General features: G+C 52.3%; 1 protein-coding gene across 1 annotated transcript; it reads right to left on the minus strand.

The window, feature by feature from the left end:
• Positions 1 to 2,585: 2,585 nt before the first annotated feature.
• On the minus strand, positions 2,586 to 9,211 carry NMUR1 (neuromedin U receptor 1). The gene is made up of 3 exons (XM_055574477.1): positions 9,005 to 9,211; positions 6,352 to 7,237; positions 2,586 to 2,968 (listed from the first exon to the last, which is right to left on the minus strand). Exons 1-3 carry the CDS (start codon positions 9,209 to 9,211, stop codon positions 2,586 to 2,588), a joined length of 1,476 nt encoding a protein of 491 aa, XP_055430452.1.
• Between the last annotated feature and the right edge of the window lie 14,136 nt (positions 9,212 to 23,347).

Here is a 23,347-nt window from a genome sequence, read left to right on the forward strand (position 1 = left end):
TGGAGGAGGAGGGATGTGTATGACTGTAGTCAGGACATGAGGTGACTCGAGCCCCAGAGGAGCCAGCACTCCTATCCTGGGAGTAGCACTGGGCACTTGGTAATGCTGCCGCGCACCCCACCTCCCCTACCACCCTGACTGTGCAGAAGAGCAGAGCAAGCTGCAGATGACACTGCATCCAGGAGAGACTGGGATCTTGCTGGCTGGCCTTTCCACCTCCACTCGTTTCTCAAGGGCTGAGCCCGGAACTGCTGTTTCCACTTTCCATGGTAACCAGTGACTCATGACAAATGGGACCTACCCATTGATGTGCTATGGAGACACTCAAGAGACATACATCGAATTTACACTAAGAGCCCAGGTCTTTTGATAACTCACCTTCCCTATGTTCCCCCATCTGCCCAGGGCTTCTCTGCCCATAGTTGGCCCTTCACAAATGCTGACCAAAGCCTCAGGAGCACGTCAGCTCTGACCATCACTTAAGAGAGGCTCCAGGGAGTCCAGTTAGTCTGTGGGAACAACGGCAGGCTCCAGCCTGAAGTCTGGTGTCGGCTGCCTCCCCCGACGCCACCCCAAGGCCTCCGGGGAACTCATTTCAGAGATGACATTGGGTCCTCATGGCTCTGCGCAGCCTCTTTACACAAGCTCCCTTCTCAAATTTGCCCATCCTGTCTTATATATGGTGGTTACCTCTGGAGAGTAAAGCTACAGGTGACTTTCTTTTTTTCTTTTCCTTTAGGCTTAATCCTTCCTTTAAAAAAAAAAAAAACTGTAGTAAAATACATATACAATTTACCATCTTAACCATTTAAGTGTATAATTCAATATTATTCAAGTATATTCACATTGGTTTGCAATCAATCTCCAGAACTTTCAAACTGAAACCCTGTACCCATTAAACAACTATTTCCCCCTCCCCCCATCCCCTAGCAATTACTTTAAATTGCTTTTGTTTTCACTCATTTGTAATTTCCAATTTTCTAAAATGAGTATTGTTTTTAAAATTGAATTTCAAAAACCCCAGAACATTTTGTACAATCTCCTCCACTTTGCAGTCAGGGGGCCAGGGGCCTGAGCTGGGGAGAGTCTGTAGGGAGAGCCCCGTAGCACCCAGGGGCCCTACAGCCCCTCACCAGGGAGACCAGGGTTCCTTCTGCTGCAGTTCCCCCTCAGGAGGAGAACGGGCAGGGCGCTGTAGCAGGACAAGTTCTGGCCATGAACTGAGTCCTGGCTGAGCACCCAGCTATCCACGGGGATTCAGGATGGAGCTTAATTTCCGGACTTACTCCATCTCTCTTCTCACCTCAGGGCTTTCCTAGTGGCTCGGCAGGAAAGAATTTGCCTGCAGTGCAGGAGATGCAGGAGACACCGGTTCGATCCCTGGGTCAGAAAGATCCCCTGGAGGAGGGCGTGGCAACCCACTCCAGTATTCTTGCCTGGAGAATCCCATGAACAGAAGAGCCTGGTGGGCTACAGTCTGTGGGGTCTCAGAGTCAGAAACGACTGAGCACACATGCACCCTCTTCTCACTTCACTGAGCCCCAAGCAGTCCTCACGGGGCACCCTTTGTCCTTGGGTGGCCCATGTCTCTTGTCCCCAGAGATTCTCTGGCCAGTCAGGCCCAACGCTCCACTCATCTCAGGCCCCCAGGCCAGCATGTTGAGGAGGTGAGAATGGAGGCAGGCAGGGGCCTCTGCTCACACACGTGGTTCCTCAGTCGGTGCCAAGTCTCACTTTCTCTAGGACAAAGAATGTTCTTTGCGTGGCTCTGGAGGAGGTGGGGTGGGGAGCTTGTAGGGGTCAAGGCAGGAGTAAGGGTTGAAGGTAGTGAGGATGTGAAGGGTAATTTCCGCCTTGTTAATCTGAGGGTATCTGTTACCAGCAGTGACTTCTGCACCCACACAGAAAACCAGCTGAAGTGCCAAAGTGCGACGCTCCCGAGTGTCAGGGCCTCTTGTTTTGCAAATAAGGGACCCAGGCATGTAAGGAGAGGCAATTTGCTTGATGCCGGGCGGGGGCGGGGGACAGCAGGGAGGGGGCGTTGCACAGGAGGTGGCAGCGCAGCTGAGATTGGAAGCAGGTCCCCTGGATCCCAGGCACACCTGCCACCTAGCGGCTCCACCAGGTGGAAATCCCAGAGCAGAGTAAGTCAACTGGGGGCCAGGGAGCGGTTGGGTCAGAGGAAGGTCGCAGGTTCCCAGGTGCACCAAGAGCTAGAGGGGGCAGAGTGGACCAGAACCGGAAGCTCAGCAAGAAATGGAAAGGAAGGGCCGCCCCGGAAACACTTCAGAAACTGGGGGTGGGTGGGGGAACCCCCAGATGAAGTCTTGCCGTGCCCAGTTAACCAGACATGATGTTCCTACCAGGGCAGGGCTGTACCAGGAGGCCTAGGGGCCTGGAGAGCAGACAGCAACCTTATAATCCTTCCAATACATGGGTGGGGGCAGTAGTCAGGTGCTAGTCAGAGTTACTAGGTTGAAGTGGGGTAGGGGGACAGAGGATAGCCTGCAGAAGAGGCAGGTGTGGCCCCCCAAAGCTGGGTGTGACCTTCTGGCCCCTTGGGGTGAAGCGGCATGAGGCTCCTCTCAGGAGGGGTGCATCCCTTGCTGGCCCCCTGGGCTACTGTTCTCGGCCAGAGGCTGGGCCTGGCTGCCCGGGGAGCCCGTGTCACCCAGGATGCTGCCCACGGTCACCCTGCTGAGGCTGTAGGAGCTGTGGTGGGCTCTGTGGCCACGGCACTGGGTCCCTGGGCACAGGGCCTCCCAGAAGGCGTCCCGGAAGCGGGTGGACATGAGGCTGTAGAGCACGGGGTTGGCGGCCGAACTAAGGTAGAAGAAGACTCCGGAGATGACGTGCACGTACTGGAAGGCCAGGAGCAGGCCCTCGGTCCAGCGGGACACAAAACTCCACATGAGGCGGTCGATGTGGAACGGGGCCCAGCAGATCCCGAACACCACGACCAGTACAACTGCGGGCAGAGAGGGTGCCTGTTCTCACCTCCGTGCCTCTCCCACAGGCCACCCACGCCCACAGTCCAGCTGGAAGCTTCTGGAAGTCTGTCTGCCCTGGCCGTGCCCCTTTAGGAGAGGCTGCTCTCACGCCACTGCCGCTGACTGACCAGTGGGCTGTGCCCTGGACCAGCCGTGGACACCCAAGCCAAGCCTGGCCTGGTCTGGTTCTCTCGCCGTGGAACTGGAACTGAGTGTGTGACACAGTGTGGCTAAGGACCCCTCTGGTGACACTCGGGAGCCATGCCTGCTGATGCATAAGCAGGGAGAAGCAGGAGAATGGGGCCTGTGGTCAGAGGACAGTAGACGGGGAGGTCATGGAGGGAAAGGGAGATGAACACCGGCCCCCATACACACACACACACGCAATGAACACCAGCTCCCCCCACACACACACGAAGAACACTGGCCCCCATACACACACACACACACACACACACACACACACACGATGAACACCGGCCCCCCCCACACACACACGATGAACACCAGCCCCCCACACACACACGACGAACACTGGCCCCCATACATACACACACACACACACACATGATGAACACCGGCCCCCATACACACACACACACACACACACACACACGATGAACACCGGCCCCCATACACACACACACACACACATACACACACACACTCACTGGAGGGGAAGGGAGATGAACACCGGCCCCCATACACACACACACACACACACACACATACACACACACACTCACTGGAGGGGAAGGGAGATGAACACCGGCCCCCATACACACACACACACACACACACACACTCACTGGAGGGGAAGGGAGATGAACACTGGCCCCCATACACACACACACACACACACATGATGAACACCAGCGCCCCCCACACGCACACACGATGAACACCAGCCCCACACACACACACACGACGAACACTGGCCCCCATACATACACACAGACACACACACACGATGAACACCGGCCCCCATACACACACACACACACACACACACTCACTGGAGGGGAAGGGAGATGAACACTGGCCCCCATACACACACACACACACACACACACACACACTCTGAACATCAGCCCTCACACACACACACACACACACACACTCACTGGAGGGGAAGGGAGATGAACACCAGCCCCCATACACAGACACACACACACCCACACACCCACTTGCCTGCCTTGGCCCTAGAAGCCTTCAAAGCCCCAGCCCCCAGCTCTCCTGGGCTCAGCTCAGTATCCTTCCTTCACGAACTCCCGTTTCTTTGAAAGGTCCCATCCCACCCCCAGAAAAAAGGCAGGACAGGCAGCCAAGCCTTCACTCTTTCTCCGGAGCGTCCCTCCAGCCCTGCTCTTAACCCTGCCCTTCCTTGGGTCTCTGCCATCAGATCTGCCTTGATTTCTGTCCCTTGTTCCCCGTGTTTGCTTCTCCAGCTCACGATCCTTCCCCCGCAGTGTCTCCCCCTCTTACGGCCCTCTGTGGCCTTCCTCATAATCTGGGATTTCAGTCAGAACATGGCTTACAACATCCCCAGCACATGGCCTGGTGCGTAGTAGGTCCTCAGAAAGTGAAGACGGGAGAGAGAAGAAAGCCAGAGCCCCAGGCCAGCAAGCAAGGCGGCCTTAAGGAAACACCCCACTTTCCCAGGGCAAGAGCCACCCCAGAGGCAGAGACTCGGCCCCAGTGGGCAGGGAAGTAGGAGGCAGCGGGGGCAGGTGGTCTCTAGTGCAGGGGTGAGCACAGAGCTCCAGGTCAGGCCCACCTTAGGAGGTGGCACAAGTGACCGTGGGATCTGGGACACTGTTCTTGGGGGTGAGAGGAGTGAGTCCCTCTGTGGAAGCAGGGCAGTCCCCAGTTTGCTGGATAAAATCCCTTCACTTTGACCAAGGTCTCACCAGCCCCATCCTGTCCTGGCCCACCCCACCTACCTGATTCAGACCCTGTGGAATAGGGCAGGGTGGGGAGAGAATCAACGACTGGGTTAGCATCAGTTTGCCTGTTTTCCCCAGGACCACTGTTTATGAGAAAGTGCTAGGCCTAGGGCCATCAGATTATTACACAACTGTTAGATCAATTGACACCCACAACTTAGGGGGATGGTATTAACTATTTGTTTAGGAGTCCTGTGTTATAGGAGTGTGCAGAAGCTGTCAGGTCCTGGAGGAGGGCATGGCAACCCACTCCAGTACTCTTGCCTGGAGAATCCCATGGACAGAGGAGCCTGACAGGCGACAGTCCATAGGGTCACACAGAGTTGGACACGACTGAAGCGACTTAGCATGCATAGGGCCACAGTAAGATCCAGAGTCTCAAGCCAGCTGAGTGTGCCCTAGCCAGCCCCAGCCCCCACTGTCCTGATCACATAGACCCTCACAAACATGCCTCTAATGACCTCTTTTTTTCTCTCACTATTTTTTTTTTTTTTTTGGCTGTACTGTGTGGCATGCAGGATCTTAGTTCCCAGACCAGGGGTCAAACTTGCGCTCCCAGCATTGGGAGTGCAGAGTCCTAAGCACTGGACCACAGGGAAGTCCCACGACCTCTTTTAGATCATGGTCACTTGTGTGGTCCCCAATGAGCCACAGACATGGCATGCAGGAAATTCATCACCTTGCCTTTCCAGCACCCCCATCCCCTTCTTTTGGGAATTTTGCTCCCCCTGATCCCACCATGTGGATCTATGAGGGCTGCTCACCCAGCATCCTGCCACTCTGGCCCCGTGGCAGGCCATGACCTAAGCCCACCAATGAGAATCCTTCCCTGGGATTTTCAACTGCCACTAAGGAAAGAGGACAGTTAGTTCCGCAGGAAAGGGGAACTCTGTGTCTGAGGTCATGCCCCCAGGCTGCTCAGGGAAGGACAGAACCAAGATATATTTGGGAGCAAAGATAAGAGACCTGGGGGGTCCAGAGCCCATGAACAGCTCATCCTGGCGCCCAGCTTCTGCCCTGTCTGCCTTTGGTCCCATGAGCCGGCTTCATGGTGATACCTGTGCGTTTGCACCAAGCCCTGACCTTGAAACGGTCAAGACAGCAGCTCTGCTCTTGCTGTCTTAAGGTTCTTCATCATTTTTTTTAACAGGGGACCCTGAATTTTCATTTTGCATTGGGCTCCACAGATTATGCAGCCGATCCTGCTATGAACCATTCACATTTATCCTTCGTGTCAATTTCTCACGAGTTAATCTAAAAGAGTGTGCACACACGGGGGTGGGGGTGGGGTTACTCCCCCTCACGCTAATCCCCCATGGTAAACCCAGACATTCAACCCCTTCCCCAGGCCCCGGAAACCCCCAGCTCCATGCCTAGCACCTGGCTCAGTCCCCCTTCCCAGCAGCAACACTTACACAGCATCTTGGTCACCTGTGTCCGACCCCGATCCTGCAGCCCCCGGAGCCTGCGGCTGTCGCTTGTCCTGGCCCTGCCCTTGGCCTCCTGCCTGGGGATCAGCTGTTTCTCACTCCGCAGCCGCAGGCCAATGAGCAGGTAGAGCACGCTGATGGTGGCCATGGGCAGGCAGAAGAAGAGCACCGCAGTGACCTGCACCACCAGGTTGTAGATGGCTTTCGGGTGCACCAGGGTGCACACGGCCGAGCCGGGCACCAGGCCCCGGCAGGGCACATCTAGCTGCCGGATGCCGTGCAGGCTGGTGTTGGGCAGAGAGCAGAGCACGGCTAGGCCCCAGATGGCTGCGAGTACGCGGCGCACGTGGGCGTGCGTCACCACCGACCTGGCCCGCAGCGGGTGCACCACAGCCACGTAGCGCTCGACGCTCAGGGCGGTGACGTTGAGCACCGAGGCCAGGCAGACGGTCTCAAAGAGCAGCGTGCGGAAGTAGCAGCCGCCGGCGCCCAGCAAGAACGGGTAGTTATTCTGCATCTCGTAGAGCTCCAAGGGCAGGCCCACGAGCAGCACCAGCAGGTCCGACACGGCCAGGCTGAAGAGGTAGTAGTTGGTGGGCGTGCGCATGGTTTTGTGGCGCAGGATGACCGTGCAGGTCAGCGCGTTGCCCACCGCACCCACCGCGAAGATCAGCAGGTAGGTGACACAGATGGGCACGAACAGCTCCGTCTGCTGGGGCCCCAGGTACTTGAGCCTGAGCTCTTCATCGGTCAGGTTCAAGTCCTGGGGGTCAAAGGGCCCCAGAGCCCTGCTGCCATTGCAGGACACCGGGCTCCTTGCACCCAGGGACCTGTCTCCAGGGAGGATGGAGCAGTTGAAACAGAGAGGAACCTGTGAAATGGAAGAGAGAGACACCCAGAAAGTCACTCAGGGAACCCGGCTCTATCCTAATTCCAGCTAAAGGTGCCGTTGACACCAAGAGGGCCATTATTTTTTGTGCCACTGAGAAAGGAAAACTCTGCCATCCATTGTAAGACCCATCACAATTTCATCTTAAAAATGTACATCTTAGGGACTTCCCTGATGATCCAATGGCTGACACTCTGTGCTCCCAATGCAGGGGGCCCAGGTTCGATTCCTGCTCAGGGGACTAGATTCTGTACACAGCAACAAAAATCCTGAGTGCTGCAACTAAGACCCAATGCAGCCAAATAAATAAAAATTTTTAAAGAATTCCCCCCAAAATATACATCTTAAAAATGATTTTTTTTAAAGTGGGACTTCAATTTTTTAAAGATTTATTTATTTATTTTCTTTTGGCCATGCTGGGTCTTCACTGCTGTGCAATGGGCTTTCTCTTAGTTTCAGGGAGTGGGGGCCACTCTTTGTTGCGGTGCTCAGGCTTCTCATTGCAATGGCTACTCTTGCTGCCGAGCACAGGCTCTAGGCGAGTGGGCTTCAGTAATTGTGTCTGGTAGGCTCAGTAGTTGTGGTGCATGGGCTTAGTTGCTCTGTAGCATGTGAGAACCTCCCAGCCCAGGGGTCAAACCTGGGTCCCTTGCATTGGCAAGCGGATTCTTAACCACTAGACGACCAGGGAAGCCCCAGAACTTCAATTTTTAATTTCACTGAAACCTTTGGTTAGTGATGGAAACTCTCAAGCACGCGCTATGCCATCAGCAGTCCCTTTCAGTCTCTACCCTTCCAAGCCTTGGATTTTGGGAGACACACTCAGTTTGGGCACCTGTAAAACGGGCACAGTGCACAGTATCAGTTGGTCCTGATGAGCAAGGAAGGGTTCTGGAAACACCTGCTTGGATTCAAATCTAGCCTCACCAATTTTGAACTGTGGGACCATTTGCATGGTAACCTCTCTGTGGCTGTCCCCTTATTATAAGGATCCAGAAATTTAATCCATGAAAGGTATTAGCACACCGTCTGCCTGACACACAAAAGGGCCTGATTACATGACCTTGCTGGGAGGACTGGGTCACTGGGCATCAAGCAAGGGAGTGAAAGGGCCCAAAACTATAATGCTGATCCAAAAGTTAGTGCTTACTTCTGTTTTCTATTTCCTGAACCGTTTGAAGTCCAAGTATTTGATACCTTTGATGCTGCCAGTTCTGAGGTTCACTCTCCTCCCTCTGGCTCCCCATCTCTTTGCCAGCCCACCAGAGAGAGTGGGGCTTCCCACATGGCGCTAGTGGTAAAGAACCCTCCTGCCACTGCAGGAGACATGAGACTCAGGTTTGATCCCTGGGTTGGGAAGGTTCCCTGGAGGAGAAAATGTCAACCCAGTCCAGTATTCTTGCCTGGGAAATCCCTTGGACAGAGGAACCTGGCAGGCTACAATCCATATGGTCTCACAGAGTGGGACACGACTGAAGTGACATAGCACGCAGATAGAGTAGCTAAGGACCCTGGCTATGAAGGTAAACAGACTGGCCGGGGATCAAGTGCCAGGTCCACCATCCTCTTCTGTGACAGGCCCTCACTGTGCCTCAGTCTCCTCATCTGTAAAATGGGTAAGGAGATACAGCCTACCTCCTAGCTAGTTTCTGGGAAGAGTAAATGAGAGAATTAAGTTCTCAGGAACATGCCTGATAAATTTCAGGTGCTCAACTCCAATGCATTAGTGACATGATCCTTACTTCTCACCCAGCAAATGAAGGACAGTCGAAGGGACATGGGGCAGGAGCTGAACGGGATTCCTCTGGTCCTGTGGCTTGTTGCCAAAGACTGGGAGCTGCCCACCTGAGCCTGTTCCTCAAACCGGCCACCACCACCTCCCCTCCCTTCTGAGCAACCGCCGATTTTCCGGCTTGGTTCCTGGATCCTCTCCCTGGATCCTCGCTCCAGCTCCATTTCCTCTCCTCAGATGCGGGTTCGGGGCTTCCCTTACCCACGTACCTGTGTACCCACCGTTCAACTTTCTTTTTCAGGTCCTTCTCTCCCCTAGATCCCAAGTATTCTTCACCCCGAGTATCTTCTCACCAAAGCCTCCACCCAGAAGCCTCCCCCAGCCTTCCTGCCTCTCTGACACCGAATCCCCGCATTTGGGGATGGAGGGGCATCTTTATCCCCTCAAAAGTTCCTCCCGCCCCTGCCTCCCCAGCCCTCCCAACCCGGGTTGCTGCGAGAGCTAAGCCGGAACCGCAGCGATGAGCTGAGAACGCGCAGGCGCCGACCCGGGTTCGAGAGAGGCTCCCGCGAACTCGGGGAAAGGTCGCCGCACCAGAGCCTCCCATGCCTCGCGGCGCGCAAGGCCGGCGAAAAGACAGATATACCCAAGGAGGCTGCGAGTCCTCCGGAGAGCGGGGTGGCGGGGAACGCGTCTCAACTGGGCCTGCGATCCCTACCGCTCTGGGGCGACCCTGCGGGCGCGCCCTCCCCGCCGCGCACCTACCATGCCGCCTGCGCCCCGCGGGATCCCAGGGGCCGGGAGCCCACTCGCCGAGCGCGGGCCGGGCGTCCTCGCACTGATCGACGGACGGACGCGGCGCCAGAGCGGGCCGACTGGCAGTCTGGAGGCGGCCAACCCGCTAGCAGCCCGCAGGTCGCCCCGCCCGTCGGGGGCCAGGGGCGCTCTGGCCCAGACAGCCAACAGGGGGCAGTGGTGTCCCCTCAGCCCAGCTTAGCCCCCCTCAACGGCTGAACCCTGACACACTTATCTGGGGGCCCCCCCGGACGCCACAAACCATAGCGATTGTGTTTCCAAGTGTTTGATGGGGGACGCTTCCAGGAACACCGGAACCCTCACAGCAACCCATTTTATAGATGAGCAAACTGAGCCTCAGAGAGATGCCACTGGAGTGATCAGGGTCTCACATCTCTGTCCCCATGTTCCAGGATGCTGACTCTTCGCATAACCCTTCTTACGGTGTCCCTCCAGATCCCACCTTCTTCTGCCCTGCCTTTCAAACTTACCCCCAAGGACATCCCACCAGCCCCTCCAAATTAACAAGCCTCAAAGGGTCTTATCCCAGGCTCCTAGGCTTCACATGGGATTCCTCCCCTTCTGTCTATCTCAGTCCCTGGACAGCAGTCTCCACCCCCTCCCCCTTCACCCCCTCTGCCTTTGGGTCCTCCAGCCCCTAAGTCCAGGTCTTGGCTGTGCCTCCTCCCCGAGGACTGCTGTAAGAACCTCCACTGTCCCTCTAGTGTGGCCTCCCACCACCCAGCCATCTTCCTGAACCCCCCCACAATGGCATTCCACTCCTTGAAAACCTCCTGTAGGGGCCAACACTCCCTTCTGAATAAGAACACCGAAGTCTAGCCTGGTATTGGACCTCCCCACTCCTGCTTGCCTTCCTGGTCCCCCTACCCCTGCGCACCAGCCCACACCCCCATAAGCATATTCTCCCACCCCAGATACCCCAACTAGCTCTCTGCCATTCAGATGTTCTGCCTGCTCCTCTCAGCCTACCACAGGGTGTCCACAGGAGGGAGAAAACTGTAGAGTGAGAAGAGCCGTGGATCCCGGGGTCTCCTCCTGCTCCTTCAAACTGCGCACTGGTAAACCCAGCAGGGAGCACCTCCCGGGCTCAGCCCCCCTCCTCCAGCCAGCTCCTTAGCTGAAGGAACTCGCTCAGGAGTTTAGCAACATGGATCTCACAGGCGGAAATGCTGGCTCCTGGGCCTCTTCCCAGGGTCTGATTTCCTTAGTCTGGGCTAGATCCAGAAATCCTCAGATTTGACCCAGAGGAACCCTGGCCCCAGAACCACACTGTGAGAAGCACTGGGAAGGGTTAAGCACAAAGCCCCAGGCCCCAGGAAGGCTGTGAGCTGTGTGAAGGGAAGAGACACAGACCCTCTGTACCACCCTTGCCACAATCCTGTGCCCGCTGTGAGACATGACGGTGAAGATTTCGCATGGGGCTGGCACACGGCCAGCACTCAAGAATGTCAGTGGGATTTGAGTGGGATTATCTCTGCTTAATGACAACTGGAGGCGAGACGTTCTACCCTTAGACTCTCTCTGCCCCCACCGCCGCCTCCTTCCCATGAGTCACTGTTTGGCCTTGGATACTGGGAGTTAGCCCCTGGTCCCCAGGCTGTCTTCCCAGGAACTCCACACGTAAACACAGCCCCAGGCTCAGGGAGGTTGCAGGCAGCGAAGAGACACAGGGTCCCCGTGAAAGGATTCTGGTGTATCCCTGATAGTTAGCTACTCAGGCTCAGATGCATGAGCCTGGCTGGTGCCTTCAAGATCGGGGCTGCGGTCACATCAGATGAGCAGTGAGGGGCAGAGGGCATCACTGGGAACAGCCTACCATGGGGTCACAGACAGCACTTAACATGAGATGATCTTTGTCGAGCCCTACCCCCCTTACTGGAACACACACGACTTGCACACACGACTACCACTTCACTCAGACTCTTGAGCAGCCTGAAACCCACTGTGGGCCCTCTGGAGGTGCTCAGAGCCCAGAAAAGGATGGGGAAGGACCTTATCTCTGCCTTGTGAGCATGCATGCTAAGTCACTCGGTCATGTCTGACTCTGTGCAACCCCATGGACTATATAGCCTGCCAGGCTCCTCTGTCCATGGGATTCTTCAGGAAAGAATACTGGAGTGGGTTGCCACGCCCTCCTCCAGGGGATCTTCCTGATCCAGGAATTGAACACACATCTCTTAAGTCTACCTGCATTGGCAAGTGGGTTTTTTTTTTACCACTGGTGCCACCTGGGAAGCCCTATTTCTGCCTAGAGAGGCAGAATGGCTCCTACCCATTAGGAATTCCTACAGCTGGCTGCGTCTTTCATAGCATTGTTGCTGTTGTTCAGTCATGTTCATCTCTTTGCAACCCCGTGTACTGCAGCAGGCCAGGCTCCTCTGTCCTCCACTATCTCCTGGAGTTTGCTCAAATTCATGTCCATTGAGTCAGTGATGCTATCTAACCATCTCATCATCTGCCACCCCACCATTCACAGCGTTAGCAGCCATCAAAGACCACGTGAGGCTAAAAGGATGCCCTCCAAAAGGAGAAGGCCCAGTGGCCATCATGGCTGTAGCATTGTCCAGAGGGCCCTGGGTGTCCCAGCCTCTGGGCCAGGGCTCAAGACCTCCACAGCAGCATGTCCCATCAGAACCCCCTGACATCCACTGCCTCCCACCCCGTCCTGAGGTGGCTTCCCCAGGGCCTTGTCTGTCTGGGAGTCCCGCAGGGCTGAGGCCTGGACTAAACGGATGTCAGGTTCTCTGGGTGTGTATCTCAGTCTCAGGAGCTTGGATGCTAGACATCTACCAAGGCTTGGGTGCTAAGGGTCCACCTCCACACAACAGCAGTTCTGCCAGAGGAGTGCCACTGGGACTTCTAGGAGCTGGTGGGCCCGCCTCCCAGGTTCTGACCCACCCACAGGGCTCGCTGGGCCTGAGGCCTGTGACAAGTCCTGTAGCCTTCCTCACCCTGGGGACTCCTGGAAGGCCCAGAAACCCCCACCTCCACCCTGCTTTCCTGCCCCCTGGGGATGAGACGAGGGGGGTGAGGTAAGCCTGGGGACCCTGAGGCACTGGACTGGATGGAGGGGCTGTTCTGAAGCCCAGGCAGTGAGGACAGCCCAGAAGTCACCAGTAATCAGGCTCAGTAAACAGGGAGAGCTGGGAAGAGCGAATGTTGCAGCAGGACAGTCCAGGCTCAGCTGGGTGCCTCCGCAGGTTACAGCCTTTTCCACCTGGTTTGCTCAGCTGGGCCTGAGTAGGCCATGTCCGAGAGAGAGGAAAGGTCTGGGCCCCATGATGGAGTCTGGGATGCATCTTAGGAAGCCGCGTGGCTTCAATAGTCACCCACACTCTACACGCCGCCAGGCCTGACTCCTCTTACAGAAACTGGTTCACTCTCATGAAACGAGAGGGTAAAAGAAGACAGGGGACAGTGGGGCCTGGATGAGAAACCCCCACCCACCACCCACCCCATCCACCTGGGCTCTCTGCCAGAGTTGTTGTTTAGTCGCTCAGTCGTGTCCGACTCTTTTGCGACCCCATGGACGGTAGCCCACCAGGCTCCTCTGTCCATGGGATGCTCCAGGAAAGAATACTGGAGTGGGTTGGATCTTCCCTGCCCAGGAATTGAACCCAGGTCTCCCACTCTGCAGACAGATTCTTTACCATCTGGGTCATCAGGGAAGCCCATTAAGCTCAATAACATGGGTTAAAACACTTAGGACTGGGCCACTCAAGAAATGGTGTTCATAACTCTGCTCATAATTCTCTGGGAGATACTGGAAAACTGCCAGGGGTCAGGGCTGGGAGTGCATCATTCTTCCAGTTGGGAGGGATAGGTCCCCAGACAGCTGTGGCCGGAGAGCTGGCCCCAGCGGGAGGGAAGGAGAAGACGAAACTGGGGAGAGCATGACCACAGCTCGAGCAGGCTGGGCCCTGCAGCTGGACCTCGGAGACCTCCACCTCTCCTGTCCATGGAGAGATCCGCTTGAGGCTGTCTGGCCTTTGCCACCCAAGGGCCAGGCAGCTGGTTTCTGAGCTACCCCAGTCTGTCAGGTCCCCGAGGAACTGAAACCCAGAGGGTCACCCACCTCCTCCCCCAGCGCCTGACTGGTGCCCCAGGCCTTTACCTCCATTGGTGACCATGGTCACACAGCGAGAGGACCAGAAAAAAGCCTGGACCTCTCTCATCCTGAGCCTGTGTATCCCTCATGCCTCCTCAGGGTGTGTGTGTGCGTGCATGCCACACACCTTCCTAGCTAACACACCACGTTCAGAGGCAGTATAGAGACCACTCCTTAGATTGTCCCCTTCAGGAATGCCCACGGTTAGTTCAGAACCAAAGCTCCACCAGTGAATGAAGTCAGACTTGGGAATTCATTAGTTCACCATGGTTTGCTGTGTCTACATTAGAGTTTTTGCTTTTCCTTTTAGTTTCTATTTATTTATGTGTGGCTGTGCTGGGTCTTCGTTGCTGTGCAGGCTTTCTCTAGTTGTGGCAGGTGGGGGCTCCTCTGTTGAGGAGCACAGGCTTCTCATTGCAGGGGCTTCTCTTGTTGCAGAGTAAGGGCCCTGGAATGCTCAAGCTTCAGCAGCTGCGACTCTCAGGCTCTGCAGAATGTGGGAACTTTCCGGACCAGGGATTGAACCCTTGTCCCGTCCATTGGCAGGTGGAGTCTTAACCACTGGACCACCAGGGAAGTCTCTCCCTTTTAGCTTTTAATATTGGCACAATTTCACACTTACAGACAAGTTGAAAGAATAGAATCAAGAATTCCTAAAATTTTACATTTCTTGCATCCTTTTCTCTGTGTGTGTGTGTGTGTGTGCTTAGTCGCTTAGTCCTGTCTGACTCTTTGTGACCCCATGGACTGTAGCCCACCAGGCTCCTCTGTCCATGGGATTCTCCAGACAAGAAAACTGGAGTGGGTTGCCATGCCCTCTTTCAGGAGACCTTCCCAACCCAGGGACTGAACCCAGGTCTCCTGCATTGGAGGTGGATTCTTTACCGTCTGAGCCACCAGGGAAGCCCTGTGTGTGCATGTGTATATGCAATTTTTCTGGACTGTATGAGAGTCAGTCGCAAACCTTTACCACTTAATACTTCAGTTCTGGTTCAGTTTCAACGTGTTCCATGAATATCAGTTCCATGGGACTATCTTCCCAGAGGCAGTGGCGTACCAAGCGGTGAGTGTAGAGGGAACAGTCAGCCTGGGAGGAGTAGTATCTTGCCACTCAGCATTGTGATTATAGAAAGCGGACCACTTCTAGCTGGTCTGATAACCACTTTACTTTTCTTCCCAATTATTGCCATTCCCAAGGCAGACTGCTTCCACAACCAGTAGATACAAAAGCAGTAAATAGTCAAGTGCCAACAACAAAAAATAGGCTCAGGATGACAAAGGAAATACCATTAAGTTTGAGGAAATAAATGAAAGAACCCAGAAGTAGTGAAAAAATGACAATTGTTCGTGCAGGTAGGTGAGTCTTTCTAAGGTTATCCCAAGGTGAGAAGCGCTGGGTGTAGCCACCAGCAGTCGTTAGACTCGGGGAAGGGTACAAAACAGGACGCTGGGAGCGTGTGGTGGGGAGCTAGGCAGCAGTGTGGGCACAGCTGTTGCAAAGTTAAAGATGGCCGGGAGTCTGCACACTTCAAGGCAGGATGCTAGAAGATTATTCTATGGTTGAAATTCTTTTTTTTTTTAATGAAACAAAGCTTTAATTTTTATTTTACATATTTATACATAAAACTTCTAAGGAACCCTCTGAATCCAACAAAGTGTTAATAGCACATCTAAAAATAAACCTCAGGTAGTCAACATCCACAAAATGTTGAAAACTGATTAAAATATATATATAACGGAGAGCTACAACTTTGCTATGAGGCAGGCATGCATTTATTTGACTTGGATAGCACCGTCATTTACAGTTCTTCTTTAAAACTACAGTGAAGATTGACAGCAGTCAATGGTAAACTACTGCTCCAAGTCAAAATCTCTAAACAAATAAAAATAAAGTTTAAACCCCTTTCTTGGATTAACCATGACTTGTGGTGGTGTAAGTACAGTACATTTTTTGGTAAAAATATAAATTCTTGTAGCAAGTGATGTGGGCTCCTGTGCCAGGTAAGGATCTTGGTTTGCAAATATCAAAACTGACTCTGGCTAATTTAAGCATGATTTCCTGAAGACCAGGTAGCTGAAGACCTCTTGCAGCTGAAAGGGCTGGTAGTGTGGCAACATGAGCCCCAGGCTGGGACCCCATCCCTACTTCTTTGAGGCACTAGATGGACCCCTGCCCAGGGTGACACGCCGGATGCTGTGAAGTTGGATCCTGACCCAGCACTCTCACTGTTTGGGAAGGGGAGCCTTCAGGCCCTCTGCAGTGGAGAAAGGAGGATTCCCCATGCAATGGGGCAGCCATAGCCCCTGGCAGACAGTTACAGGTGCCAAGCAGCCAAACAAAGCACACACATAAGGAAATGGCAACCCACTCCAGTATTCTTGCCAGGATCATCCCATGGACAGAGGAGCCTACATGGAGGGCGGGCTACAGTCCGTGGGGTTGCAAAGAGACGGACACAACTGAGCAACTAACACTACTACTACTATCTGCCAGCCAGGGGTTCGAGGACTCTTCAAATGCACCAGCATGAGAGAGAGGAGCTGGCGGGCTGGCAGCCCAGCAGCCTGCTGCTGGGCCTGAGTGGCTTGTCCCAGCTCACAAGTGTCTACATAACCTTTTTGGAAAACGATACCCAGGAGAACATATGTCTGCCAAGAAGATAAGAAATTCCAGTTATTCAAATAGGAAGGCCCAGGTCACACTCCTATTTGAGGGAAGCACATCTGGGAACTGAAAGTTTAACCCTTTTTATTAGTTCATTTGGACTCAAAAATAGCAGACTTATAAACAGCCTGCCCTAAGAAGAGAATGTCAGTTCTCCGCCCAGCTGCCTTGAGGCAGAGATTATAATGAATTGACTTTTAACACGTGAAAGCAGGGAGCCCACAATGTTAAATAACTTGCCCAAGGTCCCCCAGCTAAGTGCTGAAGCTGGGATTTGACTCTAAGTTTATCTGAGTAAAAACTTTCCCTTTTATTCTACAGTTTCGAGCCTGGCTCTCCCGTTTTTAAAGCAGGTCAAATTTCAAGAGTCTAGGCTTAAAAAAAAGTTCATATGTATATTTACCCGCTCAGAGACTAGTTTTGTATAAACACGTCTGCCATAGTTCCCCTCCTTTTTTACAAAAATCTTTATTTATTTATTATTTATTTGGCCGTGTCGGGCCTTAGTTGCAGCTCACTGGCTTCTCTGGTTGTGGCATTAGTTGCCCCGCAGCATGCGGAATCTTCCAGGTGCGCCTGCTAAATCACTTCAGTCATGTCTGACTCTTGGCAACCCCATGGACTGTAGCCCACCAGGCTCCTCTGTCCATGGGATTCTCCAGGCAAGAATACTGGAGTGGGTAGCCATGCCCTCCTCCAGGGGATCTTCCCAAGCCAGGGATCGAACCCCCATCTCTTACGTCTCCCGCATTGGCAGGCAGGTTCTTTACCACTAGCGCCACCCACAAAGTTCTAGTTCCCCTTCTGAAGCCCATTTGCCTTTCCCTCACTGGGCTACGAGTTTTCTCCAAGAGCTACCTGGGTACATCAGGGTTCTTTAAGGCTCTGAACTCCTTGGGACGCCAGCTGCCCTGAGCTAGCCTGGCACCCTCTAGCCCAGGGAGAGTTGTTCCGTGGGGACAAGCCAGGCCACTGAGTGCCTTTCTCCAGAGTGTTGGTACCCAGTTCACTCTGGAAATTTTGGTAAAAATTCAAACGTTCCCTAGTTAGGGCTTGATGCCTTCCAAGGGGTTATAACGTGTGGTCCCAGCTCAGAGAGGCTGTTAGATGCATTTCCAGGGACACAAGTTGTTTTATCTTCATCCTTTGGCTGTTGGAGATATGATGCTTAGACTCTCTATGCCTCAATTTCTTCATCTGGAAAATGGGAATGACAACAGACCTGCTTCATAAGGTTATTATGGAGATTAAATGAAATAAAGGATGCAGAGTTTCCGGGAAGGCGCTCAGCCAGCTTTTGATAACTGTTTTTCAAATAAATCAGGGTAGGTACATGTCTCAGAAACTTGGTACATTTTCTGAACACAAAGGAAGTGATTTTTAATATTTTTTTTCCAAGGCACTGAGAGAAAATAATAAAGAGGTTTCTTTCTTTGTTCCCTGGCAAGAGGGGCTCATGGAGAGTGAAAGGGAAGGACACAGAAGCTACGGACTGGAGGCAGGCCCCATCGGGAGTCACTCTCCACCCTCAGGTGGTCTCTCTGGGATCCTGCCTTCCTGAGAAAGCTCTCAAGTTCCCAGAAATTTCTCAAGTGTGTTTGTGTGCAGGCTCTGTAAACAAGATCGGGAAGAGTGGGCTGCAATCAGCAGGGCTTTATTAGGGCATAACCACTTCAGTCAGGCTGAACCCTTGCCACAGGAAAGGTTTCCAACCTCACCGGGCCCCAGAGGACCCAGGAGGACCCCAGCCCCCACTGCACAGGCCCCCAGCAGGAAGGGGGCAGGGCCTCCTCTGTAATGAGGGAGGCTGGCTGCAGCGAGGGCAAGGAGAGGCTGTGGACCAGCTCGGTGACCTGGGGTAAGTAAGTCCGTTCGCTCCACCAACCTCAGTCTCCTCGTCTGTAGAATGGGGACATGTATGCCCCTGGGGAACGAAGCAGACGGGATCCATCCCAGGCACTGAACAGTACTCAATTCTGAAGCTGACCGTGGTTCTCTCCAGGGAGCAGATTAGGGTAATTGTTTGTTTTCCGGTCAAAAGACTTTTTTTCAGCAGTCAACATTCATTCATCCTATAATATATATATATAGATGTATTTTTCATTTTACTGTATTTTTAAAATATTTATTTATTAGCTACGTTGGGTCTTATTTTTGTTGTTCAGTTGCTAAGGCGTGTCTGACTCTTTTTGACCCCAGTGAACTGCAGCACACCAGACTTCCCTATCCTTCATCATCTTCTGGGGTTTGCTCAAACTCATGTCCATTGAGTTGGTGATGCCATCCAACCATCTCATCCTCTGTCATCCCCTTCTCCTCTTGTCCTCAACCTTTCCCAGCATCAGGGTCTTTTCCAGTGAGTCAGTTCTTTGAAGCAGGTGGCCAAAGTATTGGAGCTTCAGCTTCAGCATCAGTCCTTCCAATGAATATTCAGGGTTGATTTCCTTTAAGATTGACTGCTTTGATCTCATTGCAGTCCAAGGGACTCTCAAGAGTCTTCTCCAGCACCACAGTTCGAAAACATAAATTCTTTGGTGCTCAGCCTTCTTTATGGTCCAACTTTCACATCCATACATGACTACTGGAAAAACCATAACTTTCACTAGATAGACCTTTGTCAGCAAAGTAATGTCTCTGCTTTTTAATATGCTGTCTAGGTTTGTCATAGCTTTTCTACCAAGGAGTAAGCATCTTAGTCGTAGATTTATTTTTTTTCCATTTTAAAAGGCAGTTCCTTTCTTAAACCTGATAGCTTGTCTCTGCTCAAGCCCTTTGTTCAAGCCATCATCAAGGTCATGGCTAGTCTGGTCAGAAGCCTTCGAAGGACAGCTCAGGAAAACTTGGACACAGAAATGCCCTCCAGTTGGTCACATACCCTGTGCCCCCGAGGCCCCTCCATATCGCTGCCATTTTGTCACCCCAACTGTTATGCCTTCCCCCGTGTTGCCCCTGCTGCACACCCAAGTTTCCCAGGCCCTGTGTGAGAAGCCAGGAGCCACGCACCTGTTCTGCACTGCTCGCCTCCAGGTATGGCAGCTTCTGCCCTCCTGATCCTGGTGCAGGGGTCAGGATGGAAGGGCACCCTCTGCCCAAAGCCCACCAGGGGCACACAGGGGCCTCCAACCAGGAGCCTGGACCAGATCCTGTCCCCTATGTGGTCCCCAAGCAGGCATAGGACCCATCACACCTGACAGCATGGTCTTCTGGGCGCTTAAAGGGTTTAGTATTATTTCTGTGAGGAGGGCATCATTGGCTCTCTCTCTCCTTCCTTCTCACTCCTCCTGCAAAGCCCTGATCCTGACAGACCACATTCCTCACTGAAAGACCTAAAAAGACAGTGCAGGCCTGGCTGAATCCCCCACTGCCCCAACTGCCTGTGTGAGTCCCAGGGCCTCATTCCTCTCATCCATCAAGTGGCTGCTGCGAGGATTAAGTGAGATAATTCTTATAGACTCTGGAGAACAGGCGGCATTTTTAATGACAGAATACATTCCAGAAAAATTTTGCGAGCATAGTACATCCTGAACCTTTTGAGACTAAGCTGCTGGCCTGAAGCTCAGTCTCCCTAAATACTTTCTTACCTATTTCCTGCCAATGGAGACCCTCTCCTGTATCACCACAACCTTGCCATCAACATCAGGACCGGCACTGAGGCATTCCTGCTGGCCAGCGCTCAAATACTTTCAAGTTCTGCCAGTTGTCCCAGTCTGCAGTAGCTCCTCAATCATCCCTTGACTTCATAACCTTGGCATTTTTAAAGATTCTAGGTCAATTGGTTTGTGGGCTTCCCAGGCAGTGCTAGTGGTAAAGAACCTGCCTGCAATGCAGGAGATGTAAGAGACTCAGGTTCGATCCCTGGGTTAGGAAGATCCCCTGGAGAAGGGGATCCCACTCCAGTATTCTTGCCTAGAGAGAATTCCGTGTTCAGAGGAGCCTGGCAGGCTACAGTCCTTGGGATCACAAAGAGCAGACACGACTGAAGTGACTTAGCACGCAGGCCAGTTCTTTTGCAGGATTTCTTTCAATTAAGGCTTGATGTTTCCTTTTGAGAGATTTAGGTTATACATTTTGGGTGGCAGTATCACAGAAAGGGAGATTTGTTCTTTTCATTGCATCCTATGAGGCAGCCACCAGTTTTTATTGGTCCTGTTACTGAAAATGATCATTTTATTCCCTTGATTAACATGGTATCTGCCAGGGTTCTCCTCTGGAAAACTACTAATTTTGGGGGGGGAATTAATTTGTATTTCACGGAGGGTACTTTGAGATTGTGTAAATATCCCATTTCTCATCAAACACCCACTAATTTTAGCATTTGTCTATGATTCTTAGATAAATTAATTATTGGTTGCCAAATGGTAATTCTATCTATCATTCCTTCTTTGGTTAGTTTGCACTAGACTATAAGATAAAACTTTGTCCTCTCACTCTTTATTTATATCTGTGTGGACGCAGGATTTCTAATTGTATTCAATGAGCAATAATCCATTATCATTATTTGTCATGTTTAAATTATCCCAGATTTGGCCAGTGGGAACCTCATCAAGCTGCCTCCTATATCCTTTCCACGTCTTCATCATAAACATTTCTGTGTTTTCTTGCACAATATTACAGGCTCATCATGTATTTCCCTGCACCAGTCTGAAATCAGCCATTTTCCAAGGAGATCTGGTTCCTTTTGGCAGAGACTGGGGTTTAGAAACAAAGATCTTGTATGATCATTACTACTAGGGTGTTGCTGCCCCCAGGCCCTCTCAGTGAGCCCAACTAGGAAATATAATTTTCTATTTTACCTAAGTAAATACAATGCACATACATGCACAATCAATATTTATTTTTGTATCTATCAATAAACATTGAAAAACATGAACTGACATCAGTACCTCTAATTCCAATCCAATGCCCCAGCATTCACCCTCCCTCTCCTTCCCCGAGAGTGAGAAATGTGTCTTCTATTTGCAGCATATTTACTTACTGGGTGGGCTCCCCTCTTCATTTTGTTTTTTCATCTTGTTCTTCAAGGCTAAACTTGCCTGTTACTCCAGGTATATCTTGACTTCCTACTTTCACATTTCAGTCCTAGATGATGAATAGAACATCTTTTTCAGGTATTAGTTCTAGGAGGTCTTCTAGGTCTTCATGAAGTGAAGTGAAGTCGCTCAGTCCTGTCCGACTCTTAGTAACCCCATGGACTGTAGCCTACCAGGCTCCTCTGTCTATGGGATTTTCCAGGCAATAGTACTGGAGTGGATTGCCATTTCCTTCTCCAGGATATCTTCCCGATCTAGGTCTTCATAGAACCGATCAACTTCAGCTTCTTCGGCATCGGTGGCAGGGGCATAGACTTGGATTACTGTGATGTTGAATGGCTTGCTTTGGAAACAAAGCTAGTACTTTGGTCATCTGATGCAAACAGATGACTCATTGGAAAAGTCCTTGAGGCTGGGAAAGATTGAGGGCAGAATGAGAAGAGGTGACAGAGGATGAGACGGCTGGATGGCATCACCGATGCAGTGAACATGAACTTGGACAAACTCTGGGAGATGGTGAGGGACAAGGAGGCCTGGCATGCTGCAGTCCACAGGGTCACAGAGTCGGGCACGACTGGGCGACTGACAGCAACAATAAGGACCCCCCTCAGTATGTAACCAATCTTGTCAACCCCTCCTAACCCACACAAGCCTGACTCTGAGTTGTCCCTGCCCCCTCCCCACCTCTATCCAGGAGGCAGGCAGGACACCCTACTCATTTCACTTAGCCTCCCAGAGAGAGGGAAACAGTCTCCCTCACCCACCATAGATGAGAATCATAACATTTCTGGAGGACCAATTGGCTATAGCCACCAAATAGTGAGGTTTATCCCTTCGGCCCTGCAACTTTACCTCCAAAAATTTATGGAAAAGAGTAGTAGCTCAAATACAGAGATAAGTGTAAGAGGCTACTTGTTATAACTTTGTCTGTAATAATGAAAAATTGGAGACAACCTAAATTATCTTAGCTCCTGAAAGCAGAGGGTCCTGGGTAAAGTATCCTTTACCCAGAGCCATCTGCCTGAAGGACCAGACAACTGGTTTCTAACTGACTTTCTCTGGAGCTCTTGGCTCCCCCTGCACTTCCTGATTGTGTTTGTACAAGAGTCCCGAGGACTCCTGTGTGTCAGAGGTCTTGGACCAGAAAGTGGATAAGGCAAGGCCTGTGCCTGAGCGGGGACCCCCTCCCTCCCCAGTGAGGCTGAAATCAGAGTCACATTAGGGGAGAAGACAGAGGGCCCCAAAGGCATCTGCTATCTCCATCAATCAGTTCAGTCATTCAGTCGTGTCCGACTCTTCGTGACCCCATGGACTGCAGCACTCCAGGCCTCCCTGTCCATCACTAACTCCCTGAGTTTACTCAAACTCATGTGCCATCCAACCATCTCATCCTCTGTCGCCCCTTCTCCTCCCACCTTCAATCTTTCCCAGCCTCAGGGTCTTTTCCAGTGAGTAAGTTCTTCACATCAGGTGGCCAAAGTATTGGAGTTTCAGCTTCAACATCAGTCCTTCCAATGAATATTCAGAACTGATTTTCTTTAGGATGGCCTGGTTGGATCTCCTTGCAGTCCAAGGGACTCTCAAGAGTCTTCTCCAACACCACATTCAAAAGCATCAATTCTCCATCAATAGGGGATGGGAAAACAATTGGTGAGACATGCATGTTAAGTAGCACTGTGCATGCATGTGAAAAATGGAGGCTAATCTACACATGTTGTCCTAGAGAGGCACCCAGGCAAGA

The sequence above is a fragment of the Bubalus kerabau genome, chromosome 3 (assembly GCF_029407905.1).
Source record: "Bubalus kerabau isolate K-KA32 ecotype Philippines breed swamp buffalo chromosome 3, PCC_UOA_SB_1v2, whole genome shotgun sequence".
Lineage (NCBI taxonomy): Eukaryota > Metazoa > Chordata > Mammalia > Artiodactyla > Bovidae > Bubalus > Bubalus kerabau.